The 15,536-nt window shown below is 40.6% G+C and overlaps 1 protein-coding gene across 1 annotated transcript; it reads right to left on the minus strand.

The window, feature by feature from the left end:
- Positions 1 to 4,702: 4,702 nt before the first annotated feature.
- CA3 (carbonic anhydrase 3) lies at positions 4,703 to 15,084 on the minus strand. Its single transcript, NM_001008688.1, is given in 7 exon segments — positions 4,703 to 5,669; positions 6,646 to 6,801; positions 8,330 to 8,392; positions 9,721 to 9,813; positions 11,537 to 11,655; positions 14,061 to 14,258; positions 14,985 to 15,084. Coding segments are annotated over 7 exon segments (783 nt in total). The 5' UTR covers positions 15,019 to 15,084; the 3' UTR covers positions 4,703 to 5,549.
- Between the last annotated feature and the right edge of the window lie 452 nt (positions 15,085 to 15,536).

The raw sequence follows: 15,536 nt of genomic DNA on the forward strand, positions 1-15,536 counted from the left end.
CCCAGCTCCTCTACCTGGGAATAATTTAAATACAAAGGAGAATCGGATTCCTTGTTTACTGCACAGAGTCAATTCTCACCTGGCTAAAATTAGCTTTTAAATCACTGGGTTTTATGCTGCTGCAGTGCACTTAGTCCCTTGTGAGTGCACCGTTACACTCGCTCTTATTCCTGCTGATTACCTGTGATTATCTACCTACTTGGTCAAGTTGTCAAGTGGCTGCCATTAAATGCCTTGGAACCTAAAGTGGTTAATTAGTTCTCTAGTCATTCCCTGGGTTCTAGATTTTATTCCTCAACTGTTTTACTTCCTTTTGCACAACTGGAGTTGAGTTGCCCCCAAGTGGATAAACTCAGCCCCTAGGATGACTTACACATCTAATACAAAATTCTGCCTTTATGATGTGCCCAGACAAGCCCCAAATTAATTTCATGGCAGGAGACTTTCCAAACTTAGAATGAGGATAGATTTTCCACTTCATACAGCACTCTGAGAACACGAGAAAGTCAGCAAAACAAAATGAATACAATGGTTCTCCCACCTCTCTATTTTGGTTTGGTTTTTGGATGTTTTGCTAATCATACACTTCTTCAGAAGGTCAAGTGCAAAGCTCCAGAACAGAACCTTCCTCCAAAAAAATTCTCGCATCCTCCCCAAATCACCCTTTCTGGCTTTGTGCTAGAATGCAAACATGGCCACATCCTGTTTTTCCTGCTACAAAGTATGAAACAAGTTACTGCCATTATTTTTAAAAACCATTTTCCCTAGTGCCAAGCACAGAAGGGAACTCGTTACAGAAGCCCATTATGGTAACTCCTTAGTGTTATCTGAGTTGATAAGATAATGGATTCATAAGGTTACTCATAGGTACATAAAGACAGATTTAGGTATTGAATAAGCCATTAGAATTTTTCTCTGTTGAATAGAAATAACTTCCAGAAGATAATAGTTAAACCCCTGTTGAGAGTTTTATTACATGTTAGGATAACTATTCTAAGAGGTTCACATGTATTAACTCGTTTAATTCTTAAAATAACCCTCTGAGCAGGTACTATTATCATTCCTACTCATAGATGAGGAGACTGAGGCAGAGAGGGGTTAACTTGCCTAAGGCCATGTATCCAGCAAGTGTTGTGTGCTTTGTACCCAGGACTCTAGAAGGCAGAACAGGGCAGTAAAATGTTAATTTTTCATTTGTTTCAGTTTTAGTGCAGGAAGTAGTAACTCACAGGCTTCACTTTTGGCTATTAAAATTCTCAGAAATAGGTAAGAATCTCTCACCATCTTTTCTGTTGCAGATAGATATTGATGGTTAATATTAAACATTTGAGAAAAGGAAATAAGGTATTCAGGATTTAAAAATAAAAACTCATTGCTCTGCAAATGGCGGGTCATTTGTCATTTTTGTAATTATTTTGCTGCCATCTCGTGGTCTAAATGAAAATAACAAGCAAACTTACTGCCTTCTTTGCCTTCTCTTTCTTAGGTGGTCCTTAAGTACCACCTTAGACATAATGTAAAAAGTCATTAAATCTTCATTTACTAAATCTAAAATTCTAAGTTATTCCTCTTTTCTTAATTCTCACGCATTTTTATTCTGCCAAGATATATATTTTGCTCATGTTCACAGTTCCCCTTTAATATCAATTAAGAGGGCCTTAGGAGTTCCCTGGAGACCTAGCAAATAAGGACCCGGCATTGTCACTGTTGTGGCTTGGGTTTGAGCCCTAGCCCAGGAACTTCTGCATGCACAGGCATGGCAAAAAAAAATAAAAAATAAAAAAAAATAAAATCCTTAGAACAGAAACTGAAATCTAATTTTATTTATGTGTGGTATCTGATATGATTTTAGACCATATGTATTCTTTCATTTTTTTTTTTTTTGTCTTTTTGCCTTTTCTTGAGCCGCTCCCATGGCATATGGAGATTCCCAGGCTAGGGGTCTAATCAGAGCTGTAGCCAATGGCCTACTCCAGAGCCACAGAAACGCAGGATCCGAGCCGTGTCTGCGACCCACACCACAGCTCGTGGCAACGCCAGATCCTTAACCCACTGAGCAAGGCCAGGGATCGAACCCGCAACCTCATGGTTCCTAGTCGGATTTGTTAACCACTGCACCACGACGGAAACTCTATCTTTTATTTTTTATTTATTTTTTCTATTTATAGCTGTGCCTGCAGCACATGGAAGTTCCCAGGCCAGGAGTTGAATCAGAGCTGATGCTGCCAGTCTGTGCCACAGCCACAGCAAAGCTGAATCTCAGCTGCATCTGCAACCTACACTACAGCTCAAGGAAATGCTGGACCCTTAACCCACTGAGTGAGGCCAGGGATCAAACCTCAGCCTCACTGAGACTATGTCGAGTCCTTAACTCACTGAGCCACAATGGGAACTCCTGTATTTCTTTTAGAACAATTTTATTTGTGCCAATTCTTACTTGAAAAAGTGACATACTAATTTTTCACATCTATCCAAGCTTGTTTATAGTTTATCAATTTCATTCATATTTAGTTATATAAATGATTATAGTTAGACACTGAAATCTGTAGTTTTACATATTCTACACAGAATAATTACCATTCATCTACATAAATATCCAAAGATTGACCATAAAGAATGGATTATCTGAGTTGATAAGATGATATAATGACACTTTGGATCAGTGGTCCTGACTCTTCATAAATACATTGTCTCCCCATTAAAGGGGTAATAATTGTAATATATTTGTACTCTCAAAATGTAACACTGGCCTAAATCCAGTAAATTCTTCTTGATGATATGCCATTCATGGACTTTGAAGGATATAATCATCTGAATATTAAATGCACTTACTTCAAATTAGTTTCTGCCCTATGTTAACATTTTTAAATATCTGTGCAATGATTATACCCTAAATAACACAAGTTGGCAGTTGTGGAAACACTTCCACAGCAGCAACTCCTAGCCACATGCCCTTTGCAAGCTGTGTACGCCACGGAGGGCCTGTGCATGAGCAGGAAGACAATTCCCCCACTGAATCAGGACACAAGTGTGGTTTTTCAATATTCTACTGGATACATATTTTTATTTTTTTATATATTTTTTGGCCACACCTGCAGCACACACAAGTTCCTGGACCAGGGATTCAACCTAAGCCAAAGTAGCAACCTGAGCCACTGCAGTGACAATGCCAGGTATTTAACCTGCTGAGCCACATGGGAACTCCTCTACTGGACATTTAAAATAGCATTGTGAGTTGCAGAGACACTGGGAAGAAGTTGGGTGATAATTGTGATCATTGGCAATGACAGATTGAGGTGGGGAAGAAATTTATGTTCTACGGGAGTGCTACCATATAAAGCTTCCATGGGGACCAAAACTAAATGAGCCAAAAACAACACTGGTCTTAATCATGTGTTGTTCAAGAAGTGTATTTGTCCTGGGTTCTTCTATGTTTCTGGCACCATCTATTTGCCAAATATTTATTGAGTGCCTATTAGGTGTCAGACACCATACTAGGCAAAACGAGGGGAATGTTAGTGTATGAGATTCATCTTTGTCTTTTGTGGAGCTTATGGTCTAAGGAGATTCCATACTTTGATTAGACATCTCCCCTCAAAACAATTCCAGCCATGTTCAGCCTGTATCCTTGAGGAAACACTACTGGAGCTGAAATTAAGTCTTAAGTTCCTTTGTCACACAAAGCATATACTGGATACCTTTCTACCCTGCTCCCAGCATTACCAGGCAAGTACCCTGAGAGAATCAGCTTGTGTATTACCACTAATTGATGAAAGCTCCACACCTTCTAATTTCAAGGGATTTAATTAACACATCCAGTTTGCACTGACCAACCTGGTTTTACTTCACCCAAGTGGTAATCTATTAAATAATGTGAGCCTCCTAGGACTCTGTCCCATGACTTGACTTCAAGCATCACAGGACTCTCCTGACCCAATACCATTTTCATTCCTAAGGGTAATTCAATTATGGCTGCCATTTTCAAAAGTAAGTTAACATATTAGCCAGTGACATGATGAGAGATATACCAAAGCCACTAGCTACAAAATTAAGACTTTCTGTCTATAGACATTAAATGTTTTGAAGGTCTCAATGTATGGATCTGTGTTATTTAAAAAATAAGGACATGAAGGCTACAGTCTGACTCAATTCCATGCCCTTAAATTAGCAACCATGGTACTGGTATGGATCTCAGAATCCAAAACCAACTCTGACACCTCTGGAAACTAGTCCACACTCTCAAATATATGGCTACACATTCCTCTTCTTGTTTGCAATTTCCTCAGAAAGCCCCCACTAATTGCCTCAGCCATCAGCAATGTAGCTTCAAATCAAACTCAGAATTTGAGACCTTCAGTTATAAAAACAAACTTACAAAGTTCACCCTCCTTAAAAACACAATCTTCTGAGTTCCCATTGTGGCTCAGCGGATTACAAACCTAGTAAGTATCCATGAGGATTCGGGTTCAATCCCTGGCCTCATTCAGAGGGTTAAGGATCTGGTATTGCTGTTGCTGTGAGCTGTGGTGTATGTCACAGACGCTGCTCTGATCCCGAGCTGCTGTGGCTACGGCATAGGCCGGCAGCTGCAGCTCCTATTTGACCCCTAGCCTGGGAACCTCCATATGCCACAGCTGCAGCCCTAAAAGGCAAAAAATAAACAAACCACAAAATACTCACAAACCACACAACACAATTGTTCGCATTCACGTCTTTATTAGTTTTGATGATCAATACAACTGCCTTTATCTTCAAGTGCAGTCATTCACTCCTGCGTGTTCTAGGAATCATTAATCCCACCCTCAAAATGGAAAGATAGCAGAGGCAGTTTTTATTTTAGTAAGCATGCAAAGATAAAAGTAGTAAAAAGAAAAATAAATGGCCCTCCTTCAGGTAAAGAGAAATAGGATAAAGTCAACTATCTTTATGAAGAAAAAATTCAAAAAATGGGTCTTTTTTTTTTTTTTTAATCCCGGTCAAATGTGTTACTTTCATTATTAAAACCAGCCCTTTTTTACAGAACTCCAATTTTAATAAATGATGGACCTCTAGTTAGTTTTATTTAAGGGTTAAAACACACAGCATCATTGCAATTCTTGACGTCCACAGTTATTTTAATTTCTGGCTTATGTGTAATTGCTACATGATCTTCATATACCTCTACTCCTCATATAGAATTACTCATTATTTCTTTAAGATCGATAACTAGTAACATGAAAAGAGTAAAAACTGAAGTTGTGCGAAATTTAAGATGACACAAAATGGCGCCCAACAGCCATTTTTCTCCATCTTTTCTATCTCTGTTTCTTTTTCTTTGAAACTTAGTAAGAGTTTTCTTTTACAGGAAAGATGATTCTTACAAAGGCCAAATGCTTTCGTATTAGATCTGTCAATAGTAACTTTGGTTCTTGGTGATTGCAGCTCTCACCTTCATTGCTCAGTGTGGAAAACTGAAATAATACTTGGAATAAGGAGCACCAAAAGGAGGCAAGGAACCAAGCTCTGCAGTAGCAGGTTTCCTTTCCTGAAGAGGGCAAGCTCCAGCAGCCTCATTTGAAGGAGGCCTTCACTATCCTGCCCTTGATAGGCTGTGGGGGGCGCCAGTTCCTCACTAGGGGGACAGGGGGCTCGTTCTCCGCACTGGAGTAGAGGCTTCGCAGCTTGGCCATCTGCAAAAGGCATGGGGAGATGCAGACATTCATACCAAGTGGACACTATGAGTGTGACAAAGAGTTAGAAATCGCTAGCTCTCTAAACAAGGAAGCAAAACACAAAACCTGACCCTAATGTTCAGTCCAGAGCTATTTGGTTACTAGTTCCTGAATAATATAATGCCCTTTTTTTTTAAATTTATAAAAACATGTTTCATTTTATACAGGATCACCATGCCTTATGGTCAAAATCTTTTTCTCCTGAACTCTGAAAAATTCTTTTAATTTGAGGGGTTGGTATGAAATCTATCTCTTAGGTAGGGGGAAGACAGTATCAGGGCAAAGAATAAGCTCAATTAGCCTTCATCATATAAGTTTATGGAGTCAATTTACATGAACATTTAGAAGAAAGGCCTGAGCAGAGAGGTCAGGCATTGAAAACAGACAGGCATCTCAGATCCTGCCCTTGACTGTGATCATGAACAAATTACTTAACCTTTTTGAGCCTCAACTTATTGAGCTATAAAACTGGGGAACTAGTCTACACCTCCTAAGAAGGTTCAATTCCTTCCATCAGCACCTTCTTCCCAGGCCTGTATTTGCTATCCCATCTCCTAACCAGTGCTCGGTATTTGAGAGTTCTCCAAATCAGCAAAGACTAACTCATATGGATCTGAACCCTTCAGTGTTTCTAAAGCACAAGTTTCAGGCATTGTTCAGCATCACCACCATCTTCAAATGCTTGATGTTTCTCCTGGTACCCTTTGGAAGTCGAGTTTTAGAAAGTTACCAGGCCAATCATAATTAACTGGGGCAAAACTATAAAATCTCTAGTGGTAGAGCTGTTCGGTGAATATCTATTTAGCAAAGCTTTACATTTTCAGAATATTGAAATATATACAGATATATACAGATATAGTGCCTGTATCTTACAGACTCAGCCGGGAAGGTTAAGTCCGGGTATTCACGAGGCCCGCCCGTGGTCACTGCTCACCTGGTCAGAGCTCACGGTGATGGGCTCCTTCAGCAGGAGCCACACAATGCACTCCTCGCAGGGCGGCGTGGTGAAGGAGCCATGGTAGGTCCAGTAGTCCCGGCAGGCAGGGAACAGGCAGGATGGGTTGAAGTTCGTGAAGGGTGCCTCCTTGCCCTGGGAAGGGAACAGGCACAGGCCATGAAGGGGCGCATGCGCACTCCCCCCGCTCCCCCAGCGTCTCACCCTTTTGGGAGAATGGATTTCAAACGCAACAGAGAAGGCGATGGCGATATGTGAACAAAGAAAGTGCCTTTCAGAAGTAATAGGCAGAGGGGGGAGGCCGGTTTAGCATGATATGACTTTGGCACAGTCATTGTAATATTTTATTCTTTATTCACTCTAGATAGAACTATAAACCTATCATTTCTCAATAAGAAAGATAAACTAATATCTAAACTGTAACATAAGTATTTCGTATGAGTTAATGCTATGGTTCTTGATGATACAAGACAAACTTGCATTTTTGTTCAATATCATACTTAGAACACTTTCTCTGACTATAAAGTTATACAGCAATTGATAAGAACAGTCTCAAAGACAATTTAAAATGAGTCTGTTAAGTAGAAGAATTACTGTTACTATTTAAAATATATGGAATGGATGGTCAACAGCGACTTGCTCTATAGCAAAAGGAATTCTACTCTGTATTCTGTGACAACCTATACGGGGAAAGATTCTGAAAAAGAATGGATAAGTGTATATGTATAACTGAATCACCTTGTTACACAGCAGAAATTAACACAACATTGTAAATCAACTATACTTCAATAAACCTTTAAAAAATTAAAAAATTAAACGTATTTTGATTTTTTTTTTTTCTTTCTAGGGCCACACCTGTGGCATTTGGAAGTTCCCAGGCTAGGGGTCGAATCGGAGTTGTAGACACTGACCTACACCACAGCCACAGCAATGTGGGATCCGAGCGGTGTCTTCGACCTACACCACAGCTCATGGCAACACCAGATCCTTAACCCTCTGAGCTAGGCCAGGGATTGAACCCATGTCCTCAGGTTCATTACAGCCGAGGCCAGGGACTGAACCCGAGTCCTCATGGATACTAGTCGGGTTTGTTACTGCTGAGCTACGACTGGAACTCCTACATATTCTGATTTTTTTAAAAAGATTTAAAATATACAGCTGCTGCCCAGGAGAAAAAGGGAAACACTAGAATCCAAACATTTACTATCTCTGCACCTGTGTGTGTGTGTGTGTGTATTGGTCAGGGGAACCCCTCAACTTCTGTCTCAAATACTTCATTGAAAATGTAATTAGGGAGTTCCCGTCGTGGCACAGTGGAATCAAATCTGACTAGGAACCATGAGATTGTGGGTTGATCCCTGGCCTCGCTCAGTGGGTTAGGGATCCGCCATTGCGGTGAGCTGTGGTGTTGGTAGCAGACATGGCTCAGATCTGGCGTTGCTGTGGCTGGCAGTTATAGTCCCAGTTGGACTCCTAGCTGGTCACAAGTGCAGCCCTAAAAGGCAAATATACACGCAAATATAATGGCATTTGTTTTTATATGTACACTTAGCATATTCACCAAACCTAGTAACAGATTTTAGGTGAGAGAAATACACTTGAAAACGTAAAAAGTGACACCCTGCTTTATGTTCTGGGGGGAAATGATTTTTTTTTTTTTTACCTTTGTCTTAATTTTGTCCAATGCATCAAGGACTAGTTGGAACTCGCCTTTCTCACGTCCTATCTGTTAGAAAGAAGGAAGGAAGGAAGGAGAGAGAGAGAGAGAGAGAGAGAGAGAGAAAGAAAAAAGGAAAGAGGGAAAAGAAAACCAACAATTATATTTCTCTCTTCTCCATAATTTAGGTATGTCTTAAAAACTGATTTTAATCCATCCATCCATCTACAACTACTGTTTATAAATCTGCCAGAATATCTTGTACTAAGCAAAAACATAAATTTATTCCCCCCTTAACATTTTAAAGTACATACTTTCTGAACTAGGACTCCAGGCCTCTGAAATACAAAACCACAAAATTATAGGTTGATTTACTTCTATGTCCTTGACTTTCTCTGAAAAGTTATTCCACTTTCTTAAAAATAGGATTAGAGCTGGACTCAATGGATCTAAAACTATACTCATTGTCTTTCTGCTCAGACCCACTTCACTTCCTGTAGTCTTCTGTTCAAGCACTGAAAACAACCCAATGAATTCAGAACATAAAACAAATTAGGTCATTCCAAAAGAAAGAAGCTAGATTTTCACCTCTGGCTTAAAATCTAGATTATGTTACCACTAAATTCGTGTGTTAATGACACTAAGTCCTCTCTAAACCAAGGCTGGCTCAACAACACACACATTCCATGTGCTATCTTAGCCTGGGATCATGTGAGTGGTGGCCACCCTAAGCCCAGGGGACATCCAGCCAGGGACTTGGCATCACTGTGGTTCCCAACATTGGCTTTTCTGGTTTCCAGTGCAATTGACGTGGAGTGGCAAGAAAGGGTAAAGAACAATGCTGTCCTTGCCCTCACCCCCACCATAATATGCTCCTTCAAAGGCTCCATCTCAGGTATATGGAATGATTGGCCAACAGAGACCTGCTATATAGCACAGAGAACTCTACCCAATAATCATGATAATCTATGTAGGAAAAGAATCTGAAAGAGAATAGATGTGTGTACATGCATAACTGAATCACTTTGTTGTACAGCAGAAATTATCACAACCTCGTGGATCAACTCTACTTCAATAAAGCTTTAAAAAAAAAAAAAAAAGGTTCTGTCTCCAGTACATGTGGAACACACACACACACACACACACACACACACACACATTCATATATACATCCCACATCTTGGGAAAATTTACAAGTGCTAGGAGTACTAGAGTATGGCAAAAGGTATGGTTTTAAGGGAGAGCAAAACATTTTGAGCTTGTCTTAGCAGAAATATCTTGATTAGCTGAATGAGTACTGAAATTCGTTCCTCTTTCTCCTTTAAATAAAAAGAGTGAAACCTAAGCATTGATAAGAAATTAAACTTTAAAAAAAATATGGTCAATTTTTACCTTACCTTCAGAAAAATGCCAACTACAGCCACTCCATCAGGGTGCTTCAGAGCAGTTGCAAAACTGTTATACTTTGAATTCCAATGAACCAAATGGAGCTAAAACCAAAGACTAAGGGTTAAGAGGTAAACTCATAGCATAAGAGACTAAGTATAAAATTATTCACTATAAATGCAATAATTACACATTTTAAGGTTACTGCCCACTCTCATAAAAAATTGACAGAATTCTAAAAATGAACATGCAATAAATTTGGTGAAACTTTTAATGGTTCAAATAAAAAATGCATAAACATGATAGATTTAGAACTGTGTAATAGATAATTGGTGAAAACTGAACTTTTATTAAATCAGGTCAAAATATTTATTTTAGTTTTGTTTAACATTGCTCTTCTGATCAAAGCAAACAGTGAAACATAGAGCTATAAACAGGAATTTGCTAACCTCCTAAAATCACAAGTAACCGGAAAGTAGGAGAGGAAATATAAGGGGTTAAAGTCTTGGGTCTTTGTATATCTTGCTCCTTTCAGCAATGCGTGCTCTAGAACCCAGTGGTAACCTTATCTTACTAAGGTTAAGGTGCTAAAACATGCACCAGTTAAATTAGCCAAATTTCTGGCATGGGGTTATATAGAATGGCAAGAGAAAACAATAGTTCATAGCAGTTAAACACTATTTTATTAGCGACCAAAAGTGTGAAATAATCCCCCATGTAAAGACCAAACTACAAGCCTTGCCTACATCTGTGAGAAATATACTAAACTTTCCCCATTTTCAGGGGAAGCTATGTGGAAGACATTCTCAATTAATTCATCCTGTCACTGGCTTTCAAGATGGGCTGTAGAGATATAGAACGATCACAGGAAAGTTCTCTAGGTCTCCTCCACTTTAGTTTAACCAATAGTTAAACTGCCTAATGATTCTGCCTAAGAAAGTACCTAAAAGTGCCTCCAAGGTTCCTATCTCAGCTCCTATGTTGACCAGAGCCTACCTCTGGAAAAGAGTCTGGCAGTGCAAATGGAATTATCCTCACCTCCAGGGCATTTGTCACCCCCTTAAATGCTTGGCTTTATACAGGGAACATGCAGGAGGCTTGTCTTATTTCCTTGAAATTTGATGCCTCCATCTGAGCTACAAATCATGGGTTTTCTTTAGTGGGTTAACTGAAGCAGAGAGTAATGGCTTAACTCATTAAATTGTGTGTGTGTGTGTATCTATCTATCTATCTATCTATCTATGTACGTGTAAAATCACACACATATGCACATCCTTTATTAAGAGACTAGAGCATGAGCATTAGCCAGATTTACTAAGTGCTATTTTTAAAGCACCGCACTCTTGTAAAAGAGGCAGCTTAGGGTACTGGACAAGATGATGAACTCTAAAGCCAGTCAGCATAAGGTAGAACCCCAGGTCTAGCATGCATGTGCAGTGTGACTTGTAACTTTCCAGTGCCTCAGTTTCCTCATCATAACCATCTCATAGTGTGATGAGAGGATCAAATGAGTTAATACTTGTAGACACTTAATAAGTATTAACTATCCTTATCTTTTCAGTTCCATTCAGGATTCTGCCCTATTTAAAATTACTATTAAGTTGCTATACAGTTTCTATATGTAACTTTGAAAATCTTCATGCATGACCCTAACCCATCTATACTCTCCTAGAATGTTTGGTAACTTGATCTTATGCTAAAACCATTGCAGCTCTTTTCGCAACTACAGGCTTGGAACAAACGTGGGAGATGCTATTCTGTCATTATCTTTCAGTTTTCAGTTTTCACTGGGTGAGATCCAGAGGGGGTGATGGCAGTTCTGCCTACCTCCGCAGCATACTTGACTCCATCCACAGTGTGCTCAGATCCGTGATCATCTGAGGAGCCCCAGTGAAGATGAAACTGGCGAAGCCGGTAGGCTGCAGTGAGAGGACCACCTCTCAGCACTGTGATTCAGAGAAGCTAGGTCAGCAGTGAACTCAGGCTCTTTTCACACAGTCCTGCTTTAAACCAATGCTCTTACAGCCCAGGCTTGACAGTCTGGGCTGATGATGCCATTCCCAAACATACTGGTCTCTCTCCAAGTCTTGGGGTATATCAAAATAAATGATTTCTCTTTTCTGTCTTTCTGATTTTATTTGCTTGTTGTTTTATTTTTTAAATGTCGACTTAACAGTTTTGAAAATAAATTAAAACAGCTGATGGCCAATTAAAACAATCAAAGCATGAGTCTGTTGCATGGTGCAGTGGGGAGAACAGGAGAATTGAGAGTCAGACAGACTGAGGTTCCCACGCCAGCTCCCACCCTTTCCTAGTTGTGTGATCTCAGGCAAGTTGCTAAACTTCTCTGAACCCATTTTTGCATCTCTCTGAGGGTGATAATAATACTAACCTTTCAAAGCTGCTGTGAGGATTAAATGAGATTAAGGACTTTAAAGTGTTCATCGCAGTGCCCAGCACAGTAATCACTGAGCAAATGTGAATTCCTTCTCCATGTCTTGCCTCCAACTACACTTTTCTTCGAGACTACAAGCAAGAACTTTCATCCATGTCTAGTTCAGATTGTGTTTATTCACGAGATGAAATGGAAAATTCCAAAATTTCCCAGGGAACCAAGCAATGTGGACAGCTAAACTGGGTGATTACTGGTAGCATGAATCTGAGTTTGCAGTCCAAATACCTCAACTTAGGTTTAACTTCATTCAGCCTGGCAGTAATTCAGAAGCTCAGATATTTTCTTTCCTTCTTTTTTTTTTTTTTTTTTTTTTTTTTTTTTGTCTTTTTGCCATTTCTTGGGCCGCTCCCACGGCATATGGAGGTTCCCAGGCTAGGGGTCCAATCGGAGCTGTAGCCCCAGGCCTATACCAGAGCTACAGCAATTGAGGGATCTGAGCCACATCCGCGACCTACACCACAGCTCACGGCAATGCTGGATCCTTAACCTACTGAGCAAGGCCAGGGATAGAACCCACAACCTAATGGTTCCTAGTCGGATTTGCTAACCACTGAGCCACGACGGGAACTCCAAGTTCAAATATTTTCTAAAGGATGTTGAGAACTGTACAAAAACTCTAAAGTCAAAATTTAGTAATGTAAGCTATATCAAAATAGGATTCAGATTAGCTATTCTAGAAAGGACTGATCAACTATTGTTACTTAAATAGCAGACTGAAAGCCACAGTATAGGTCTAAAATGACAGAGCAAGGTTTGTATATGCTTGGTCATAAGTGGCTTGATTAACTGAATTTTTTCTGTCCAACCACGAGGAACAATTATCTGAACATATGAGTCCAATTTATTAGGATGAACCATGTGAAATTGTCAATATTCAATCATTTTTGCTTTCAAAAAGGCATTTTCATATGATTCAACTTAATAGATACTGTTTAATTTTGTTGTTTACTCTCCAGAATGAAACTGGATTTAAATGGAGAAGGGGGAAAGGCTAACAGATAGTTATGAGATTATGGTTTAAGAAAACATACATTTCTATGATATTCCTTACTTGGAAACTGTTAGTAGGTAGAAAGCATGACCGTTAGTCTTTACTTACAACATTACTGAGAATATTCATTTGTGTACATCAGCAAGGATAATTTTAACTTTTTTATAAAAAAGAAAGTGTATAACTGTACATCAAGCAACAAAATATTAAAGTTAGGTTCTTACCTCATTTACAGTAAAATAAAACATTTTTAATTAACCTTTTATTTCACTGATTTGCCAAAGAGTACAGGTGAAATAAAGAGATTTTTTTTAAACATGCAATTTTTCATTTTTATACAAATCACAACTCAAGAAGAAATTGTCAGATTCTTCAAAAACACTCAGCAAAATTAGTCAAATGAACTCCACTGATGCATAGAAGGCTTAGGTCTTCTTGACTAATATAGTGAGTCTGCTCTCTCCCTTGGATTGGCCCCCACTCACACACTAGGGGAAGACATTACCCACTTGGTGTCTTTGCTGTGTTCCTTGCTTTGTAGAATGGAATCTGTGCCATGTGTGGGAATGGTGGTCTTACTCTCCGAGCCATGGTTAAGAAGCAAAAAACCTCTCAGGTTTAGACTATCAGTGCCTCAAGAAAACTCATTTGGACCCACTACCAGCACCTCACTATGCACTGCCAGCTTTTACCTTTGCTCCATTTTGCAGGAGCAAAGTGGCCAAGGTTAGAAAGTGAGACATTCCCCTCCAATGTATAAACATAATTCTTCAGGACTACAGCATATTCAAATGTCGTTTCCATTTTCAGAGAAGAGCCCCCTCTTCCTACTAATTCTGTCGTTGTGCCATAAATCACATTTTGCCAATATGGTCCATGTGTCTCTATTTAAGTGTCATACTTACTTGACCTGTCATAAGTATCATCAAATACAACCCTGCAGGTCTTCCCATTGTTCAGGATGGTCTTGGCAGAGCCAGGGTCATAAGATGCTGTCCAGGGCAGCAGAGAAGGGTCGTGCTTGATGTCCTTAGTGTGCAGTTCAATGGGCGATTGGTTGTCTCCCTTGGCAATTGGGTAAAGTTCATGCCAGTGGTCAGGACCTAGAAAATGAAATTGAGGGGATTTACTTATTTGGTGGTGCAATCCAAGCCTTCTTTCTAATTGACTAAACCAGTAAAATACACAGGGGTTGGACAATGATTGCGGAAAGATCCTGGATTTCAGATTAGGCAACCCAAGGCTCACAGTTTAAGACCTTTTCATAACTTTGTTAATAGTGTACCTGGAGACTGTATTTAACTCTGTTTATTTCCTCTACTTGCTCAAGAAGATAGCTTCAAAGGCTTATTTTTGAAATGGACTTCATCACATGTTTTACTAATGTCCTCTTCTATCCTAGAGCTGGAATAAAATAACACCGACCCCAAATGGATTTCAGAGCACACCCATGTTCTTTTCCCATGGGTAGGCAGGAGCTGCAGGCAGAGCTGCTTATATCATCACCTGGCTCAGAGAGGTTAAGTGCTTGCCCAGGATCAGGGAGAAGGGGACAGTCAGAACTGGACCTCAGAGGTCTGACTTCTCAGTCAGAAGCTCTGTGACCTGGACAAGGTACCCAGCCTCTCTGTGCTTTGGTTTCCCCCAATGGGAGTAATAACAGCTTCACACTGGGGAGAACTAAGTGAGATAAAGGTAAAAGGGGTCAGCAGCGTTTGGCACTTTGTAAGTGCTCAGTGAACATTAGTTTCCTTCGACTCCGCCTCCCCCATTTTTCAATGCACTCTCTAGAGTTGCCCCCTTTTTGAACAGCACCATCTCAAGCTCACCATTGTGGTCGGCGTAGCCCCACTCCTTGGCCATGGTCGTCTTCGTGGGCACTGGACGGCTGCTGCTTTCTCTTCCACGCCGTGCACTGTCCCCGCGAACCCACACCTTTTATATAGGTTCCCCCCACACACTTGCATGGCCTTATTAGGTCAGCGAGGGTGGGGCGGGGGGCTAAACAGGATTGGGGTGGTATTTGGGAGGCGGGGTGGGGGAAGCCAATGAATTCCAAGAGCTGCACAGCTGTCGGGGTGGGGGCACTTGGGCGGAGCCCCCCCCCCCTCCTTCCCTGCAGGCGCCGCTCTTGGCTCTTCTATCCCTCCCTCCAGCGTCCTAAAGCTGCAGAGCTTTCCAACCACCGGCGCCAACGTGCAGAAATGCAGGCGACTTTCGCCTCCTCCTCCCTCAGTCCCTCCTCCACGCAGTTTTTTTTTGGGGGGGGGGCAGGGGGAATAGGGTGGGGTAGTCGTGTCTAGCGTCCAACTAAAAGCTGCACTCAGGCGGCGCTTGCAGCAGCTCTTAGAAGTTGCTTTTAGTGCAGGCTGGCGGTCTGG

This window comes from Sus scrofa, chromosome 4 (genome assembly GCF_054392235.1).
Source record: "Sus scrofa isolate SSC_HxYL_T2T_F1_AM1 chromosome 4, Sscrofa_HxYL_maternal_Yorkshire_Landrace_v2.0, whole genome shotgun sequence".
Classification (NCBI taxonomy): domain Eukaryota; kingdom Metazoa; phylum Chordata; class Mammalia; order Artiodactyla; family Suidae; genus Sus; species Sus scrofa.